Here is a 20,315-nt window from a genome sequence, read left to right as displayed (position 1 = left end):
TCCCTCTGAACAAGCGGGGAAAGTTAGAGAATAGAATGCCATCTTTTATTGTAATAATGGGGTATTTATGGGGTTTTATGTGATTTTACTTTGATTTTATATTTTATTGTGAACCGCCGTGAGACCTTTGGGCAAACGGCGGTATATAAATCCAATTATAAATAAAATAAATAAAATACATCAGCAGCGACCGCTGGTTTCCCGGATAGGTGGGGTGGGGGGGATTGTTCTTAGGTGTTTTGTGTATTCGGGAGCTTATGGGGGTTTTACGTGTTGCCACAGGGGAGCCTCAGGGGAGTGGCGGGTTAGAAATCCAATAAGAACAACCCCAATAACGTCCCCCCCCACACACAGGTTGCTCCCAGTCAGCGGGTGCCAACTCCTGGCGGGAGAAGCCCTGGCGACGTCGGGAGGCCAAGAGTCCCCCTTCCCGCGGGAGAGCTGCGAGGGCGGGAGGTCTCCGGGCTCCTTCCTTCCTTCGCGCTCCGGGCCAGGGAGGCGGACCAGCCCTCCGTCCCGGGGGAGGGAGCCCTCCGCCCGCACACCCGCCCCGCAGGGAGGCCTCCTGCCCGCCCCTCCCTCCCTCCCTCCCGAGGAGAGCCATGGGGCGGGGGGCGGGGGCGGCCTGGTGCCTGGGGGTCCGGCGCGGACAGGGTTAAGGGGAGCGAGCGGCGTGCAAGAGCGGCTCTTCCGCCCAGGGGGCACTTCCGCTTCCGGCGGGGCAGGACGGCATCTGGCCGGGGGACCGGGGGGGGGGAGGGGGCTTGCCAGGAAGGTAAGGCGGAGGGGAGGGGAGGGGAGGGGGGGCTGGAAAGAGGGTCTCGGGGGCCCGAGCGACGGGGGAGGCGGGGAGGGGCCAGAAGGGACCAGTGGAGAGAAGCCTTGCAGGGCGCGGGCGAGAAAGCCCCCCCTGTCCGCCTGGCCTGCCTCGCAGGGTTGTTGGGAGGGACAGGCCGAGAGGGGCGGGGCATGCTGGTCTGGCCACGCCTCCTCCCATGAGGCAGGAGGTCGGGAGGGGCAAATGGGATGCGGGCAGGGGTCTCTTTGTGGGGATCGCGGGGTCAGCACCGTAGACACACCAGGGAGTCCCACGCATGGGGCACAATATTGCCATTTCTGTAATAAAGTAAAAAAGTTGAGAAAGGCTGCCTTACAAAAAAAACAGACAAAGAGGCATACTCAGAAGAGCTGCGTTTGCAATATGACAAAATGACAAACCACAAGAAGCATTTCTGTCCTGATGCACCAGGACAATTCTCTGTCATCTCCTGAGCATATAAAGTTTTGTGATATTCAGGGATTTGTTAAAAATGGTTTTATAAAATTCTGTCTGCCTCTCTCTGTCCCCCTCCCCCAGTGAGAAGCCTCTCTTCACAGCCAAGGGAAAAAAGGGACCTTTTCACAGTCTGCGGTGACCCAAGAGAAGGGGAAGGAGATGGCAGAAGAGGACCCAGGAGGACCTGGGATTGGCCAGACAGCAAGCAAAAGCCCTGCTCCCATCCAAGCTGGGAGTGGGGTTGAATTCTGGGAAAGAGCTGAGCCAGGGATCCTGCATTCGGCCACTGTGAGCTCAGAGGAATATCGCAGACGCTTCCGGGAATTCCGCTACCAGGAGGCCGAGGGGCCCCGAGAGGTTTGCAGCCGGCTCCACAGACTCTGCAGCCGCTGGCTGAAGCCGGGGAGGCACACCAAGCAGCAGATCCTGGACCTGGTGATCCTGGAGCAGTTCCTGGCCCTCCTGCCCCCGGAGATGCAGGGCTGGGTGAGAGGATGCGGGCCGGAGAGCAGTTCCCAGGCGGTGGCCCTGGCCGAAGGCTTCCTCCTGAGCCAGGCGGAGGAGAAGAGGCAGGCAGAGCAGGTGAGGGGGTTTTCTCCCTCTCGTCTGCAGGGGCCTGCGAAATATCCCCTAAGCTCCGGGGGGCTGGGAAAACAGCCCTTGTTCCTGTGGTCCAGAGTCACTATCTATGGACAGATCCTGGAAATGATTTCTGGGAATCAGAGGGGCGGAACATCCTATTTTTGACAGCTCTGGATAACAGCCTTGCATCCACTATCCTCTTGTATTGGGTTCTCCTCCAACTGGTGAGACACCTTCCCCACCTCTCCCAATCGCCCTCGAAAAAGACCCATTCCAAGACCTATTCACCTTCCTTTACAGCAGGGGTAGTCAACCTGTGGTCCTCCAGATGTCCAGGGACTACAATTCCCATGAGCAAACGCTGGCAGGGGCTCAAGGGAATTGTAGTCCATGGACATCTGGAGGACCACAACCCCTGCTTTACAGAATAAAGTGTGGACAGGCCTTCTAGCTGGACAGGCCTCCATTGCCAGGCTGGAATCGGGACTGTAATGGGTCAAGTGCTGGAAGGGAACAAGAGGCTCCTGGCTGCCTCGGCACCCGATCTTGGACCACGGCCGTCTGTCCTCCTTGACAGAAGGGGACAAGGCCCTGGCAGCTGCCCAGCCAAGCAAAGGTCCTCTTGACCCGCATCACCCATGGCTGGCGAAATCTGACCCTGAGGACATCTGGGTCCCCCTCTGGGAAATGATCAGTCTATCCCTGAATTCAGGGATGTTTTCTGAGGCTAAAAGATGGGGGGGGGGCTTTAGATCAACAAGGGGTGTATCCACCCCATTGCCAGGCTGGAATCGGGACTGAAATGGGTCAAGTGCTGTTTATAACGGGAACCCCCTAACTGTCCAGCAGCCATCCACTGAGTCACCTTACTTGGGAATCTGAAGTGAGAAACTGGGGAGTAATTGGCTGGGTCTATCACACCCCCCCCCCCACTGTGACTGTTGCATGGATCCCTGTGGAAAGGGATTTGGTGCCAGGTAGGGTATCAGCAGTGTCTCCTGGCACAAATCGAAAAATGCCTAGTCCACTCCCTTCATAATCTGAGCCTCTATCGAGAGGGAGTTGTCAAAGATCACCCCCAAATTCCTAACAGTGTGCAAAGTGGTTAATTGCACATCTAGGCAGGGGAGAGGCTCTTCCTCACCTGGACCCTTCCTTCCCAGCCACAAGTCCTCCATCTTTGGGGGACTGAGCTACAGGCGGCTCTGTTGTTTCCCCTTTTTTTTTTTGTCTGCTTAATATAATATTTTGGACCTCCCATGCCTGGTGGAGGAGCTCCCTTTTGCAGGCCGGATCCGGGCTGCAGGAGGTCTTGATCCAAGAGCCTGGCAGGAGAGCTCCATTCTGCAGGCCCTACAGAACTGTTTTAAGTTCTGTTAGAAGAAGAAGACCTGGTTCTTATATGCCACTTTTCCCTACCAGGAGTCTCAAAGGGGCTTACAATCACCTTGCCTTTCCTCACAACACCATGTGAGGTATGTGAGAGCCGGGATAGAAGTGCTCTGTCAGAACAACCAGCCACGTAGACTAACATTCAGATTATTGACATGAACAAGAACACACATTGTTTAGATTGCAACATGCCCATTTTGTCACAGCCGCTGTTGATGTGTTTCTTCTGGATGGTGGGGACAGCTGCTTCTCTCTCCATACTCAAACCAACCACCTGGGCCACACAGTCCAAAAGAGGCGCCTTTTCCGGGTTTCCTCCGGGGTGGAGCTGTGGCAGACATGGAGGGCTTTATTTCCTGCAGGGTGGGAGTTTGGCTGCTTTTGCCAGCAGTGGGGTAGGGCAGCTTGTGCTTCAGCTGCCATTGCACCCGAGTGTCCTCCTGCTTTTGCCTATGGGGACAGCAGTAGACTAGGGCAGATGTAGTCAAACCTGTGGTCCTCCAGATGTTCATGGACTACAATTCCCATGATCCCACTGCAAGCACACGCTGGCAGGGGGGCTCATGGGAATTGTAGTCCATGGACATCTGGAGGACCACAGGCCCTTGTAATGGAGTCTCTCTGATGACTCTGTGAGTTTGACTTGGCACTGTTTGTGGGGGGAGGGGGCGGAGACCTCGGGGGGGCGCCCCTCAGCCACCCCCTACGTTGCTCCCAGTCAGCGGGTGCCAACTCCTGGCGGGAGAAGCCCTGGCGACGTCGGGAGGCCAAGAGGCCCCCTTCCCGCGGGGGAGCTGCGAGGGCGGGAGGTCTCCGGGCTCCTTCCTTCCTTCGCGCTCCGGGCCAGGGAGGCGGACCAGCCCTCCGTCCCGGGGGAGGGAGCCCTCCGCCCGCACACCCGCCCCGCAGGGAGGCCTCCTGTCCGCCCTCCCTCCCTCCCGAGGAGACCCCTGGGGCGGGGGGCGGGGGCGGCCTGGTGCCTGGGGGTCCGGCGCGGACAGGGTTAAGGGGAGCGAGCGGCGGGCAAGAGCGGCTCTTCCGCCCAGGGGGGCACTTCCGCTTCCGGCGGGGCAGGACGGCGTCTGGCCGGGGGACGGGGGGGGGCTTGCCAGGAAGGTAAGGCGGAGGAGAGGGGGGGGAGGGGAGGGAGGGGAGGGGAGGGGGGGCTGGAAAGAGGGTCTCGGGGGCCCGAGCGACGGGGGAGGCGGGGAGGGGCCAGAAGGGACCAGTGGAGAGAAGCCTTGCAGGGCGCGGGCGAGAAAGCCCCCCCTGTCCGCCTGGCCTGCCTCGCAGGGTTGTTGGGAGGGACAGGCCGAGAGGGGCGGGGCATGCTGGTCTCGCCACGCCTCCTCCCATGAGGCAGGAGGTCGGGAGGGGCAAATGGGATGCGGGCAGGGGTCTCTCTGTGGGGGTCCTGGGTCAGCACCGTAGACACACCAGGGAGTCCCACGCATGGGGCACAATATTGCCATTTCTGTAATAAAGTAAAAAAGTTGAGAAAGGCTGCCTTACAAAAAAAACAGACAAAGAGGCATACTCAGAAGAGCGGGGTTTGCAATATGACAAAATGACAAACCACAAGAAGCATTTCTGTCCTGATGCACCAGGACAATTCTCTGTCATCTCCTGAGCATATAAAGTTTTGTGATATTCAGGGATTTGTTAAAAATGGTTTTATAAAATTCTGTCTGCCTCTCTCTGTCCCCCTCCCCCAGTGAGAAGCCTCTCTTCACAGCCAAGGGAATAAAGGGACCTTTTCACAGTCTGAGGTGACCCAAGAGAAGGGGAAGGGGATGGCAGAAGAGGACCCAGGAGGACCTGGGATTGGCCAGACAGCAAGCAAAAGCCCTGCTCCCATCCAAGCTGGGAGTGGGGTTGAATTCTGGGAAAGAGCTGAGCCAGGGATCCTACATTCGGCCACTATGAGCTCAGAGGAATATCGCAGACGCTTCCGGGAATTCCGCTACCAGGAGGCCGATGGGCCACGAGATGTTTGCAGCCGGCTCCACAGACTCTGCAGCCGCTGGCTGAAGCCGAGGAGGCACACGAAGCAGCAGATCCTGGACCTGGTGATCCTGGAGCAGTTCCTGGCCCTCCTGCCCCCGGAGATGCAGGGCTGGGTGAGAGGATGCGGGCCGGAGAGCAGTTCCCAGGCGGTGGCCCTGGCCGAAGGCTTCCTCCTGAGCCAGGCGGAGGAGAGGAGGCAGGCAGAGCAGGTGAGGGGGTTTTCTCCAGGAATGTCCAATTCAAGCAAGAATTGGGCTTGACAGGGTTTTTCCACCTTTTCGCTGACACCCTTGATTCTCAGGCCAGGTAGACAGCATTCCTCATGAGGCCACAAGTCCAGTCAACACACTTGCGCTTCTACTCCTCTCAGTAGGGAATTCCGATTAACCATCCCGTGTCTCCTAGCACTAATACTTTGGGAGCAGAAGAGCCAGTCCTCTCGTCTGCAGGGGCCTGCGAAATATCCCCTAAGCTCCGGGGGGCTGGGAAAACAGCCCTTGTTCCTGTGGTCCAGAGTCACTATCTATGGACAGATCCTGGAAATGATTTCTGGGAATCAGAGGGGCGGAACATCTTATTTCTGACACCTCTGGATAACAGCCTTGCATCCACTATCCTCTTGTATTGGGTTCTCCTCCAACTGGTGAGACACCTTCCCCACCTCTCCCAATCGCCCTCGAAAAAGACCTATTCCAAGACATATTCACCTTCCTTTACAGCAGGGGTAGTCAACCTGTGGTCCTCCAGATGTCCAGGGACTACAATTCCCATGAGCAAACGCTGGCAGGGGCTCAAGGGAATTGTAGTCCATGGATATCTGGAGGACCACAACCCATGCTTTACGGAATAAAGTATGGACAGGCCTTCTAGCTTCTGTCCCTTCTCCTCCAGGAGTGCTATAACTTGCACGGTGCATGTGTATTTAAAGTCACCCGGAGTTAAAAATACAAACATGCCACAGAAAGTTCATGTCACAGCCTCATGTCCATCCCCAGCAACTCCACTTTGTTCCACTGTGGGAACAACCACACCCCTCCTGCAAAGTCCGGATATTAGCTGTGAGACTTTTGCAAGCTATTTGGCGGAAAATATTGTCGCTTCACCAGGACCTGCCAGCTTGGTTCGATGCAGGAAGGGAACAAGAGGCTCCTGGCTGCCTCGGCACCCGATCTTGGACCACGGCCGTCTGTCCTCCTTGGCAGAAGGGGACAAGGCCCTGGCAGCTGCCCAGCCAAGCAAAGGTCCTCTTGACCCGCATCACTCATGGCTGAGCTACAGGCGGCTCTGTTGGAGCCGCCCAGTCACGGCCTCAAGACACTTGGCCAACTCAGCTGGGGGCGTATCCGGCCGGTTGTCAATCAGTAGATAGAGCTGGGTTGAACAGCCTCCTTCGACAGATTCTTCTGCTGGAGGAATTCTGGTCCCCCCGGATAACTCCTCTGGTCTGCTGATGGAAGGGGGCAGAGTCTGGGCGTGAGGCAGGCCCGATTGCTTAGTCTGTTGCATCCCATCTCTTACCCCTCTCCCTCGCTGCCTTTTCAGATGTCGGGACTATCAGTGAAGGGAGAGGCTACAATCCCTGACGTGCAAGGGGCTCCTCCCGAGGAAGGGCGGAAGGTGCAGGCCGTGACGACAAAAGGTACCTTCCCTGAGTTAGAAGGAGCTTGCTTGGAGCAAGGGCAGAGCGTGCAGGCCATGGAGCATGACCAAGAAGCCCTCCTCTGTGGTGAAGACTCCTTGTACCTGGATGTGATTGGGGAACACTGAATTCAATGGTACAGAGTCCAGGTCAGGGAGAGTTGATTTGTGGTAGACACTCTGTCGACTAACTGTGATGTCTGTGAAAGGAAATTAGACGTGTTCATGGAGGGGACTTCCCCCCCCCCCATTAATTAACACATTCCTCTCTCACCTTCTTTCCATGAGAGGTGGCCCAAAAGAGAGGAGGTCAACCAACTGAGCATACTTATTCAGTCTAGGAGGCTCTGCCTTCTGGGGCAGCCGAGCTCGGAAGGCCGGTGTCTCGGGCCCAGTCCTGATGGAAAAAAGTGACTTCTGTGCCCAGGCTTATAAGGACAGCTGACAGGCCTTTGTGGGGAAATGGATGCTGTTACAGCCCAACAACCCTTGGTGTTGGGGAGCCTTGGGAGGGGTTTAGGGGGGGGCTTGGGACAGATGTGGTGCCATCTTGATCTTGCCTCTGGTTGTGACGTTACCATGCCAGGAGACACCCTGAAACCTCATTCCTATTGCTCTCAAGGCTCCAGATGTGCTCCTATCACATCTGGGTTGGATGGGATGGCGACATGCCAGGCAGCGTGCTTCAGCCCCTGCTTTCCCTCCCCCCAGACCAGACAGAGATCTCATAAAAATATGTTGGAAGCCTTTATAAACCCTTCAAGCCCAAAAGCATCCGGTGCTTCTCTTCTGCCTCTCCCAGAACGGAGTAAAAGGCCACCAAAATTGGGTTGAGTGTACAGAGTGGGGAAGGTTTCACAACTCTGGGAAGGGGGGGGGGGGTTTGAGGCCGGGAACGAACAAGCCAACCCCCTTCCTTCTTCCTTTGTCTCACAACCAGGCAGTGGAGAATTCCTACTGAGCTGTCATGTGTTCCAAAATGAGGAAAGGGCTGCATCCCATCCAGTCCAGGTAGGAGGGACGAGCAGGAGACAGGCTGGGCCCAACCTCCTTTCTCAGGGGGCCCCTTGCGCCTGCATCTGTCCAAGGGGTCCGGGAGAGAGATCCACTAAATGCCATTCCCTTTGCCCATGCCAAGCCGGGCATCCTCTGCCTTCTCTCCCCGTGTGCCATCTCTGCCTGGTGTGCAGGGAAATCTGCTTTTCCTTTCAGCCTCCCTTCTCCTTTGAGGACGTATCCATCTCCTTCTCCGAGGCAGAATGGGCCCTGCTGGATCCGGGCCAGAGAGCTCTGCACAGGGAAGTCATGCTGGAGAACTGGGAGAGCGTGGCATTTCTGGGTAAGGACCTTTCCTAGGAGTCAAAGGGGCAAATTGCTGAGACATGAGTCAATATGTTTAAGAGAAAGACATCATTTTGCGGCTGGTCTTAGTATTTGTGGAAGGGCTCCTGCTCCCTGGCAGTGCCTGTTCCTGGCATGCAGAAGGCCGCAGGTTCAATCCCCAGCTTCTCCAGTTAAAAGGGTCAGGTAGGCGTTGAAAGGAAAGGCCCCTGCTGGAGACCCTCGAGATCCGATGGTGGACTGAGGAGGCCAGACTGACTCCAAGGGACCAGGGGTTGGATCTAGTCGAAGGCAGCTTCCTGGGTCTGCTCTTGCCCAGGGGCAACTGAGGCCAGGGTCGGAGCCATCCGCCAAGCTAGAGAAGGTGCTCTGGCCTGGAGAAAAGGGAATGAGGCCCTCAGGAAGCCCATGGAGGGGACCAGGTTCCCATTCCTCTGTTGCCAGCTTTTCCCACATACCCTTCGCACCATATGGGGTCACAAACACTCGCACAACCTGTGATCCGGAAATGATACTGTCACAAACACCAGCCTGAGTTCCCTGAGATCACTCTTCTTTTCACGGGAGCAGAATCTAGTTGAGTGGGTTCAGGAGGAGACTGCACAACAGTGATCCAGTCCCCTGCATAGAAAATAAGGTGTCACTAAACAGGATAGTTTCAGCAGCTCAGAAACAGAAAAACAAGCTAATATTTATTGAATGCAGGAAATACTTGGTGTTGGATGCAAGGGGACAGATCCTCATTTCTCTCTTGCCAGAGAGCCAATCTGATGTATCTGTTGAGAGCGGAGGCCTCTAATCTGGGTCATCCACTCAGCCAGTAGGGTGGCCTTTGGCCAGTCACAGTTCTGATAGAGCTGTTCTCCCAGAGTAGTCACCTCAAAGCTCTCTCAGCCCCACCTACCTCTCAAGGTGTCTGTTGTGGGGATGAGAAGGGAGGGGGATTGTAAGCTGCTTTGAGACTCTTTCAGCCAGTGAAAAGAGGGTTATAAAGCCCAACTCTTCTTTTGTCACACACACACCCTTGGTTGGGACTATAGACATCCACTCTGCAAATGGATCTGGAAATGGTCCTGTCAAGAACACAAGCCTGGTTCCCCCGGGGTCACTCCTCTTGGCCCAGTTCAGAGGGTTCATGAGGAGAGTCCCAACAAGTCAAGCTGACCCCTAAAATGAAAATAAGGCATCACTGACAGGACAGCTTCTGCAGCTCAGGACAGAAAAACAGATGCTAACTGTTTTCTGTAGTACGCCAAATAGTTGGCATTAGATGATGGGCTTTGTTGCAGAATGAGTTTCCCGGCATTTTGTTCTTTCTCTCTCCTTGGAGAAGAAGCCAGGAGTACGAGAGAGAATACGCTGGGGAGAGACAATGGCCTTGCATGCAAGGAAAAGCTAGAAGGTTCCTCAAGATCATCCCAAGACCATATCTTGTTCCCAAATGAGCTGTACTCTTCCAGATATTGCCAATGCAACAGGCCAGGAATAGCCGTGGGGGATTTCTTTTGAGCCACATTTGAAATCTGGAGGCTCAGAAACTCCTTCTGCACTAGATCTTACCTGTATTTCTCAAGGGGACGAGGTAATCTGGGGAAAGGTGGTGGTGCTGAAGATCAGCCAAGCTGAACGAGGTCAAAGTCTGTCACATTCCTACTACAGCCACATAAATGCCTTTGGGCTTTACCAGCCCTCCCAGGTGCTAACAGGATCTCTCTCTTTATCCATCAGTGGATGACCATCGGGATCAAGAGGGTGAGGAGGAATTTCATCAACAAACGCCATTCTGTCACAGCAATGATCTTCAATACTATCTGAAAATCCACACAGGGGAGAAGCTATTTGAATGCTCAGAATGTGGAAAGAGATTCCGTGAGAGCAAAGGTCTCAAATGCCATCTAACAATCCACACAGGGGAGAAGCCTTTTGAATGCTCAGAGTGTGGAAAGAGATTCCGTCAGAGCAAAGGTCTCAAATCCCATCTGAGAATCCACATAGGAGAGAAGCCTTTTGAATGCTCAGAGTGTGGAAAGAGATTCCGTTACAACAATGGTCTTCAATACCATTTGAAAACACACACAGGGGAGAAGCCATTTGAATGCTCAGAATGTGGAAAGAGATTCTTTCACAGCAATGGTCTTAAATACCATCTGGAAACGCACACAGTGGAGAAGCCTTTTGAATGCTGAGTGTGGAAAGAGATTCCGTGAGAGCAAAGGTCTCAAATCCCATCTGAAAATCCACACAGGGGAGAAGCCTTTTGAATGCTCAGAGTGTGGAAAGAGATTCCGTGAGAGCAAAGGTCTCAAATCCCATCTGAGAATCCACACAGGAGAGAAGCCTTTTGAATGCTCAGAGTGTGGAAAGAGATTCCGTCACAACGTTCTTCAATACCATCTGAAAACACACACAGGGGAGAAGCCATTTGAATGCTCAGAATGTGGAAAGAGATTCTCTCACAGCAGTGGTCTTCAATACCATCTGGAAACGCACACAGGGGAGAAGCCTTTTGAATGCTCAGAGTGTGGAAAGAGATTCTGTCACAACAATGGTCTTAAATACCATCTGAAAACCCACACAGAGGAAAGGCCTTTTGAATGCTTAGAGTGTGGAAAGAGATTCCGTCAGAGCCGCGGACTTCAGTACCATCTGAAAACCCACACAGGGGAGAAGCCTTTTGAATGCTCAGAGTGCGGGAAGAGATTCCGTCAGAACAATGGTCTTCAATACCATCTGAAAACACACACAGGGGAGAAGCCTTTTGAATGCTTAGAGTGTGGAAAGAGATTCCGTCAGAGCAATGGTCTTCAATACCATCTGAAAACACACACAGGGGAGAAGCCTTTTGAATGCTAAGAATGTGGAAAGTGATTCCGTCAGAGCAATGGTCTTAAATACCATCTGAAAACCCACACAGGGGAGAAGCCTTTTGAATGCTCAGAGTGTGGGAAGAGATTCCGTCAGAACAATGATCTTCAATACCATCTGAAAACACACACAGGGGAGAAGCCTTTTGAATGCTCAGAGTGTGGAAAGAGATTCCGTCAGAACAATGTTCTTCAATACCATCTGAAAACACACACAGGGGAGAAGCCTTTTGAATGCTCAGAGTGTGGGAAGAGATTCCGTCTGAACAATGGTCTTCAATACCATCTGAAAACACACACAGGGGAGAAGCCTTTTGAATGCTCAGAGTGTGGAAAGAGATTCCGTAAGAACAGTGTTCTTCAATACCATCTAAAAACGCACACAGGGGAGAAGCCTTTTCAATGCTTAGAGTGTGGAAAGAGATTCCGTCAGAACAATGGTCTTCAATACCATCTGAAAACCCACACAGGGGAGAAGCCTTTTGAATGCTCAGAGTGTGGGAAGAGATTCCGTCAGAACAAAGGTCTTCAATACGATCTGAAAACACACACAGGGGAAAAGCCTTTTGAATGCTCACAGTATGGAAAGAGATTCCGTCACAGCAAAGGTCTCAAATGCCATCTGAAAACCCACACAGGGGAGAAGCCTTTTGAATGTTCAGAGTGTGGGAAGAGATTCCGTCAGAACAAAGGTCTTCAATACCATCTGAAAACCCACATAGGGGAGAAGCCTTTTGAATGCTCAGAATGTGGAAAGAGATTCCGTTGGATTGACGGTCTTCAGAACCATCTGAAAACCCACACAGGGGAGAAGCCTTTTGAATGGTCAGAATGTGGAAAGAGATTCCGTCGGAATGACGGTCTTCAGAACCATCTGAAAACCCACACAGGGGAGAAGCCTTTTGAGTGCTTAGAGTGTGGAAAGAGATTCCGTCTGAACAATAGTCTTAAATGCCATCTGAAAACCCACACAATGGAAACACCGTTCTGAACACTCATGGTGTGGGAAGGGATTCTGTTGGAGCAAGCATCTTCAATGCCATCTGAAACCCCACAAAAGGATTTGGAATGCTCAGCCTGTGGAAAGGGATTCATTATGAGTTCCCATCTTCATAGGTATCAAATAACTCACACAGGGGAGAAACTTTTTCAGTCTTCAGTCTCATTCCCTAAATGTAGCAATCTTCAATGCCATCTAAAAGGTCAACCAGGGGGAGAAGTCTTTTGAATGCTGAGTGTAGAAAGAGCTTCAAACAGAGTATCCTTCTTCAGAAACATCTGGGAACTCACAAGGGAGAAGGCCTTTGAATCCTAAGACTGGGAAAAGATTCCTTCAGAGCAACAGTCTTCAGCTGTATCAGAGACCATACACGGGAGAAGCCTTCTGAATGCTCGGCCGGTGGAAAGAGGTTCAGAGCAGAGGTGTTCAGTACCATCTGAAAACCCACGCAGGGGAGAAACCTTTCGATTATCAGAGATGCAAGTAGAAGTCCATCAGAGAACTCACGCAGGGCATGACCATTTGAATACCCAGAGTGAGGAAACACAATAAAAACAGAGTCCAGTGGCACCTTTAAGACCAGCAAAGATTTATTCAAGGTGTGAGCTTTTGAGGGCAAGCACTCTTCCTCAGACTATGAACTCCCTACCTGACAGTGGGAATCATCCAGCCTCGCCTCCCCCCCGTGCATGGTGCTGGCTGCGTCTGCCTGGAATTGCTGGTTTGGCCGCTGCCGCACATAACCCTACTGTAGCAGACTTGAACAGCATTAGAGAATGCAAGAAAGGAAAAAACCTTTTGAATGCTCAGAGTGTGGTCTTTTACCCAGCATGGAAATCGTTTATACCATCTAAGCACCTACACAAGGAGAAACGATGCAACGGTTCAGCCGGTGATGTGTGTTTTAATCTTATTTGACAACTAAAAGGCCACAACAGACACTATAAAGCAGGGGTAGTCAACCTGTGGTCCTCCAGATGTTCGTGGAATACAATCCCCATGAGTCCCTGCCAGCAACTGCTGGCAGGGGCTCCTGGGAATTGTAGTCCACGAACATCTGGAGGATCACAGATTGACTACCCTGTTATAAAGTATTCACAGTATATAACCTTCTAGAATGGTTGAGTCTTCACAGAAGATCTTCCACATCTTAGAAGAAATGCTGAAAATGCTTGGATTCTGACCACCACGGTTCTACAAGTTTTGAAGCCTGCTGCATTGTCCAATTATTAATGGGTTTTGATGGGCTTTTATTTGGACATCTTGTAACCCACCAGAAGTCGTCCGAGAGTGGCGAGCAATACATCTGATTAATAATAAATAAATAAATAAATCATCGGTGTGTGACCAGAGGCTGAGGCACAGATCCAATTTTCATGTCCTTCAGATAATCCATAGAAGAGGGAAACATTCCTATTGAAGCAGAGCTGTTTTTTAAATACCTTTCCTTCCCTCGCCCCACAACAGACACCCTGTGAGGCAGGTGGGGATGAGAGAGCTTGCAGAGAACCGCTCTGATTGAACTGTGACTAGCCCAAAGTTCTCCAGCTGGCTGCGTGTGGAGGAGTTTGGAGTCAAACCCAACTCTCTAAATGAGCGTTCACTACTCTAAGCCTCTGACCCATGCTGGACCTGCAGCGGAGGGTCTTCTAGAAAAGCTCATGAAGCAGTTAAACACAGGAGGGACTTTTCAGTGGTTCCTCTCCTCTGTGAAAGTCGCCATGCCAATCTAACTCTTTCTGACATGAAAACCGGCAAAGACATTTCTTTTCCCGAATCCTGGGAGGAAATAGCCAAGTTGAGGGTTCCCCGTATCTGCAGCCTCTGTGCAACTGGGAGGAAACACTTGCTGCCACCGGCCGGCATCCTTAATTCACAAGCGTTTAAGGAGAGACGTTGGGTAACAGAACAGAAGAGGCTGGCCCCCTTGTTAGGCTACCACCTGCTTTCAAAGAAATCCGTGGTCCCACCTAGAGAGACGCATTGCTGCCTGTCCATTATGAGCAGATGTTTATAAGGCGATGTTCATGGAGGCCAGTCACAGTGGAGAACCTCTTCCAGCCCCGCAATTCCCCTCAGAAATCCAGTGAGAAGACGTCAGGAAAGGGGCTCATGCTGTGGAGTTGAAGTCTGTGCTCAGGTTTCTTCAAAAGCTGAACGAAATATAAAAAAGAAACATGTATAATTAATACCTGTGTGTATGAATTATTTTCTAGCCTTTAAGAACCGGGGCTGCTTTCTGGCTACCCCTTTTGCTCTTTGCCTTTTGTTTCCCTTTTTTTTTTTTGGTCTGCTTAATATAATATTTTGGACCTGAAATGCCTGGTGGAGGAGCTCCCTTCTGCAGGCCCTGTGGAATTCTGGGAGTTTGGACAGTGCCCCGATCTCTTCAGGGAGCTTGTTCCACCAGGTGGGGCCGGGACAGAAGCAGCTCTGGCCCTCGTTGAGGAACGGCGTGCTTCTTTGGGGCCAGGGATCACCAGCCAGTTGGCCGTGGCGGAGCGTGATGCTCTTTTGGGGGTCTAGGCAGAGAGACGGTCTCTCAGGTCCACTGGGCCCAGACCGCGTATGGCCTTGAAGGTAAGAACCAAAACCTTAAGCCTGATCCAGAATTCAATTGGGAGCCAGTTGAGTTGTTGAAGTATAGGCTGGATGTGAGATCATGTACTGCTCTTATGTTCTTATGTAAGTCGCCCCAAGCCTCTGGGGAGGGCGGTATATAAATATAATAAATAAATACATCTCCACGGTGCAGTGGTGAGAATCCTGGCCGCTGCGTTCTGCACCAATTGCAGTTTCCGGATCAAGGCTAAGGGCAGACCTGCGTACAGCGAGTTGCAGAAGTCCAGTCGAGAGGTGACCATCGCATGGATCACTGTGGCTACGTGTTCTGGTGCCAAGCAGGGCACTGCTACTGCTGCTAGCTTGGCTTGGCGGAGGTGGTAGAAGGCCTGCCACGCTACTCTTGTGACCTGCGCCTCCATGGAAAGGGATGGGCCCGTAGTACAGTTGGTTGGGGCACTGAGATGCAAGCCACAGTGACATCCAGAGTAAAACAATGTTCTGTCCCTTGGCCTTCCTCATAATCAATTCTGAAGCTCCAGTTGGCTGTTCTGAGGAGCTGGGTGGATAGCCCAATCTGGCCTCGTCAGAGCTCAGAAGCTAAGTAGGGCTGGCCATGGTCCATCTTTGACTGGGACACCTGCAAGGGATACCAGGGTCGTGTCGTGGAGACAGGCAATGGCAAAGCCGCCTCTGGATGTCGTTTCTCTTGAAGATGGGAGTGCTGCCAGCCCCAAACACCTCCCCACCAACGGTACTGAAACGGCCGTATCATACAGTCCACAGTGAGGAGGCCCTTGCCAGGGATTGGGCTACGTCTCAGTTGATGACCTGGTCATGGTGGCCTGGGATTCCCTCTCTCCGCAGAAGAAACATTCCCAAGTAACTGAATCAGCTCCCTGTAATTTGAAGCCAGCGACTGAAAGGGAGCTGCTCTCACATTTTAGTTAATAGGCAACAGCAATGTAACTTTGAAACATTAATAGATTCCAACCATTGAGGAGGAGGCGGCTATGAGCTGGGGGGCAGTGGGCCTGCCTGGCAGGGATGGATCCGGGCTGCAGGAGGTCTTGATCCAAGAGCCTGGCAGGAGAGCTCCATTCTGCAGGCCCTACAGAACTGTTTTAAGTTCTGTTAGAAGAAGACCTGGTTCTTATATGCCACTTTTCCCTACCAGGAGTCTCAAAGTCTTATATGCCACTTTTCCCTACCAGGAGGGAAACAACACTGTGAGGTATGTGAGAGGCCGGGTAGAAGTGCTCTGTCAGAACAGCTTTATCAGGGCTACAACCTCCAGGCACCTGCCTGGAAAGCCAGCTGCATAGACTAAACTTCAGATTTTTGAGATTCACAAGACATGAACAAGAACACACATTGTTTAGATTGCAACATGCCCATTTTGTCACAGCCGCTGTTGATGTGTTTCTTCCGGATGGTGGGGACAGCTGCTTCTTTCATCATACTCCAACCACCTGGGCCACACAGTCCAAAACAGGCCTCTTTTCAGACTTCCAAGAACTCTTCACTGGTAACTATGAAAGACTATGGAAGACTATGCAACTGGATATCAAAAGATGGAACGAGTCAAAACTGTCCTGGTCGGCTCGAATGGCCACGGTCAAGATGAACTTGTTGCCCAAATTTAACTTTTTGTTCCAAATGTTACCAATAGTGATCCAGGAGAAAACGCTAAGAAAATGGCAATCAGTGATCAACAAATTTATCTGGAGTGGAAAAAGGCCAAGAGTTGCTTTTAAAATACTTCAAGATGTGAAGGAGAGAGGAGGTCAAGGTGTTCCTAATCTAAAACTATACAAAGACGCAGCAGCACTTACATACATAGTGGACTGGATTCGGGAACCGCACTCAAGAGAATTGGTATTTGAAAGAAAAACCATGGGTAACAGTTTCCATGAAAGACTATGGCCAGCAGGAAAACAAAAACAAAAAGCAGTAGCAAACACCTGGACTAGTGGGCTCTTGAATGTATGGTCAAGATATAATAAGAGACTATCCCCAGCACCATCAATATTGAAATCGCCAATTGAGGCATACTTTGGGAAAGCTCAACAGAAAAGGTTGACTTGTCTCCAGTACAAAGACTTAATATCAAAGACCGGCAAGTTCAAGGATATACAAACAATAAAGAAAGAAGGAGTAGAAATTCAATGGTTAGAGTACAACCAACTAATATCTAGATTCAAAGCAGAGTTTCAGCAACCGTTAAATCTAGAGGCTCCAATACCAGAGTTTAAAAACTTAGTAATCCAAGATAAACCACATTTACAGGGCCAAATATATAAATTGTTATTAAGGTATGAGACAGAAATGGAACGGGTTAAGCCATGTATGATCAAATGGATGCAAAATATTGAGACTAATGTGACAATGGAACAATGGGAGTTAGTATGGTCTAGAATACCAAAGTACACTAATAGTCAAATACTTAAAGAAAATTGGTATAAAATGTTTTATAGATGGTATGTAACACCAAAAGTGATCGCTAAAATTGCCAAAAATTGTAATAACAAATGTTGGAAATGTGATGATAAAGTAGGCTCTTTTTTTCATATGTGGTGGAGATGTGAAAAAGTTTATAAGTTTTGGGCAAAAATACATATTATTATGCAGAAAATGTGGGGTCTTAGATATCCTATGAAAGCTGAAGCTATGTTATTAAGTGTTCCTCCGCAGTGCCTCCCAACCCATACACAGTTTTTTCTTCTATGCGACGACGGCAGCAAGACTAGAATTGGCCAAAAAATGGAAAACGCAAGAACTACCCTCGATAGAAGATTGGCTGAATAAACTAGCTGACTTTGCCAAGATGGCTAAACTGACACTAATAGTTAACGGAAGAACAGAAGAGGCCTTTCCAGAACAATGGGGCCCTTACCTGAACTATTTAGGCTAATAATACAAAAGGGATTGAAACGGGGAACTAAATGTATTAAGTGAAGAGCATAACCCTTCTTTTTTCTGTGCTAACAATGTAGATTGCATGTATTTCACTATCTTTAATTCTGGAAAATAAAAATAAAAATAATTAAAAAAACAAAAAAACTAAACAGGCGCCTTTTCCGGGTTTCCTCCGGGGTGGAGCAGTGGCAGACATGGAGGGCTTTATTTCCTGCAGGGTGGGAGTTTGGCTGCTTTTGCCAGCAGTGGGGTAGGGCAGCTTGTGCTTCAGCTGCCATTGCACCCGAGTCCCTCCATTTGACTTGGCACTGTTTGAGGGGGGGGCCAAGCCCCTCAGCTACCCCCCCCCCCAGGCCTTTTCGGTCCTGGGCCCCGCCTGGTGGAATGAGCTCCCGGAGGAGGAGCTGCGGGCCCTGCAGGATTTGACATCCTTCCGCGGGGCCTGCAAAACGGAGCTCTTCCGCCAGGCTTCGGGTTGAGGCCGGGGCAGAGCCCGGGTTCCCTCCAAGATCCCTCATCCATCGGCCAGCCTTTCTCTCCTCTCTCTCTTGCAGGATTAACGCCCGACCTCCCTCTGAACAAGCGGGGAAAGTTAGAGAATAGAATGCCATCTTTTATTGCAATAATGGGGTATTTATGGGGTTTTATGTGATTTTACTTTGATTTTATATTTTATTGTGAACCGCCGTGAGACCTTTGGGCAAACGGCGGTATATAAATCCAATTATAAATAAAATAAATAAAATACATCAGCAGCGACCGCTGGTTTCCCAGATAGGTGGGGTGGGGGGGGGATTGTTCTTAGGTGTTTTGTGTATTCGGGGGCTTATGGGGGTTTTACGTGTTGCCACAGGGGAGCCTCAGGGGAGTGGCGGGTTAGAAATCCAATAAGAACAACCCCAATAACGTCCCCCCCCACGTTGCTCCCAGTCAGCGGGTGCCAACTCCTGGCGGGAGAAGCCCTGGCGACGTCGGGAGGCCAAGAGTCCCCCTTCCCGCGGGGGAGCTGCGAGGGCGGGAGGTCTCCGGGCTCCTTCCTTCCTTCGCGCTCCGGGCCAGGGAGGCGGACCAGCCCTCCGTCCCGGGGGAGGGAGCCCTCCGCCCGCACACCCGCCCCGCAGGGAGGCCTCCTGCCCGCCCTCCCTCCCGAGGAGAGCCATGGGGCGGGGGGCGGGGGCGGCCGGGTGCCTGGGGGTCCGGCGCGGACAGGGTTAAGGGGAGCGAGCGGCGTGCAAGAGCGGCTCTTCCGCCCAGGGGGCACTTCCGCTTCCGGCGGGGCAGGACGGCGTCTGGCCGGGGGACCGGGGGGGGAGGGGGCTTGCCAGGAAGGTAAGGCGGAGGGGAGGGGAGGGGAGGGGAGGGGAGGGGGGGCTGGAAAGAGGGTCTCGGGGGCCCGAGCGACGGGGGAGGCGGGGAGGGGCCAGAAGGGACCAGTGGAGAGAAGCCTTGCAGGGCGCGGGCGAAAACCCCACCCCTGTCCGCCTGGCCTGCCTCGCAGGGTGGTTGGACGGGACAGGCCGAGAGGGGCGGGGCATGCTGGTCTGGCCACGCCTCCTCCCATGAGGCAGGAGGCCGGGAGGGGCCAATGGGACGCGGGCAGGGGTCTCTCTGTGGGGATCGCGGGGTCAGCCGCGCAAGCGCACCAGAGACCCCCCTCCCTCCCTCCCTCCCCAGCAGTGTTTTGCCAAGCGGAGGCCCAGGGAGAGGAGATGGGGGTTCCAGCCCCGTTGCCCCGGCCAGCTTGAGAGCCCGCGTGGTCTGCTTCTGGAGAAGCGGGTTCGATCCCCCACTCTGGTTTCCCCACAGTCCTCCCAGTCTCGCCTCCCTCGCAGGGTGCCTGCTGTGGGGAGAGGAAGGGAAGGCCATGGTAAACCACCTCGAGGCGCCTTCAGGTAGTGAGAAGCGCGGCCCCAAAACTCAGCTGCTCTTCTTCTTCCTCCTCCTGAACCCTCCGCTCGCTTGGCAGAGGCAGCCCCAACAGAATTCTCCCTCCCGCCCAGGGGTTTGGGAGGGAGGAACAGCATCCTTCTGGCAGGCGAGTGAGGGACAGACACCACCACACAAAAACACACACCCTTCCAGCAGCACAACAGGGAGAAACACAACAGCACTGTCACAGGAGGCCTGAGTTCAGGTCCTGCCAAGGGGGCTGCCGGCAAGAACGCAAAGCTCAAATTTCGGTAGTTTGGAGGCCCAGAAAACAATTCCCAGAAGGGACAGGCTGAACCAATGTCACGAGAGGCTAAGCTTGTAATATCCCTTAAAGCAGAGGTAGTCAACCTGTGGTCCTCCAGATGTTTATGGGCTACAACTCGTGGGAATTGTAGTCCATGAACATCTGGAGGACCACAGGTTGACTACCCCTGCCTTAAAGCAGGCTTATTTAACCAAGTTTTCGTGGAAACCTGGGGTTTCTTCATGGCCCTGGAAGGTTTTCCTGTGTGGGTTAATCGATCCAAAATCGCCAGTGATGGACCTGGCGGAAGAGCTCTGTTTTGTAGGCCCTGCAGAACTTTGATAGCTCTGTCACGGCCCTCAGCTCTCCCGAGAGCTTGTTCCACCAGGTCAGGGCCAGGACCGAAAAGGCCCGGCCGGAGTCGAGGGCAGGCATACTTCTTTAGGGCCAGGGGCCCCAAACAGATTAACACCTGCAGAGCGAAGAGCCTTGTGGGGGGCATAAGGAGATAAGCGGTCCCTCAGATAGGTAGGGCCAAAGCCTAGGATGGCTTTGAAG

The 20,315-nt window shown here is 52.5% G+C and overlaps 2 protein-coding genes across 2 annotated transcripts in view; both read left to right on the top strand.

Moving 5' to 3' along the window:
• Positions 1 to 17,120, top strand: part of LOC143833917 (uncharacterized) — a 30,509-nt gene extending 13,389 nt beyond the window's left edge. Inside the window, 2 exon segments of the mRNA XM_077330230.1 lie at positions 9,965 to 10,418; positions 10,420 to 17,120. Coding sequence (XP_077186345.1) covers positions 9,965 to 10,418; positions 10,420 to 12,091 — 2,126 coding nt within the window. The 3' untranslated portion in view covers positions 12,092 to 17,120.
• Positions 856 to 5,404, top strand: LOC143834125 (zinc finger and SCAN domain-containing protein 23-like). Its single transcript, XM_077330732.1, has 2 exons — positions 856 to 1,858; positions 4,966 to 5,404. Exons 1-2 carry the CDS (start codon positions 1,436 to 1,438, stop codon positions 4,966 to 4,968), a joined length of 426 nt encoding a protein of 141 aa, XP_077186847.1. The 5' UTR covers positions 856 to 1,435; the 3' UTR covers positions 4,969 to 5,404.
• Positions 17,121 to 20,315: the final 3,195 nt, after the last annotated feature.

The sequence above is a fragment of the Paroedura picta genome, chromosome 3 (genome assembly GCF_049243985.1).
Source record: "Paroedura picta isolate Pp20150507F chromosome 3, Ppicta_v3.0, whole genome shotgun sequence".
NCBI classification, from domain to species: Eukaryota; Metazoa; Chordata; class Lepidosauria; order Squamata; family Gekkonidae; genus Paroedura; species Paroedura picta.
Note: the sequence above shows the minus strand (reverse complement) of the source record. Positions and strands in the feature narration are given on the sequence as shown.

Bases quoted from the DNA above. Each gene is read 5' to 3' on its own strand.
- LOC143834125 (XM_077330732.1), top strand. From the start codon at position 1,436: ATGGCAGAAGAGGACCCAGGAGGACCTGGGATTGGCCAGACAGCAAGC.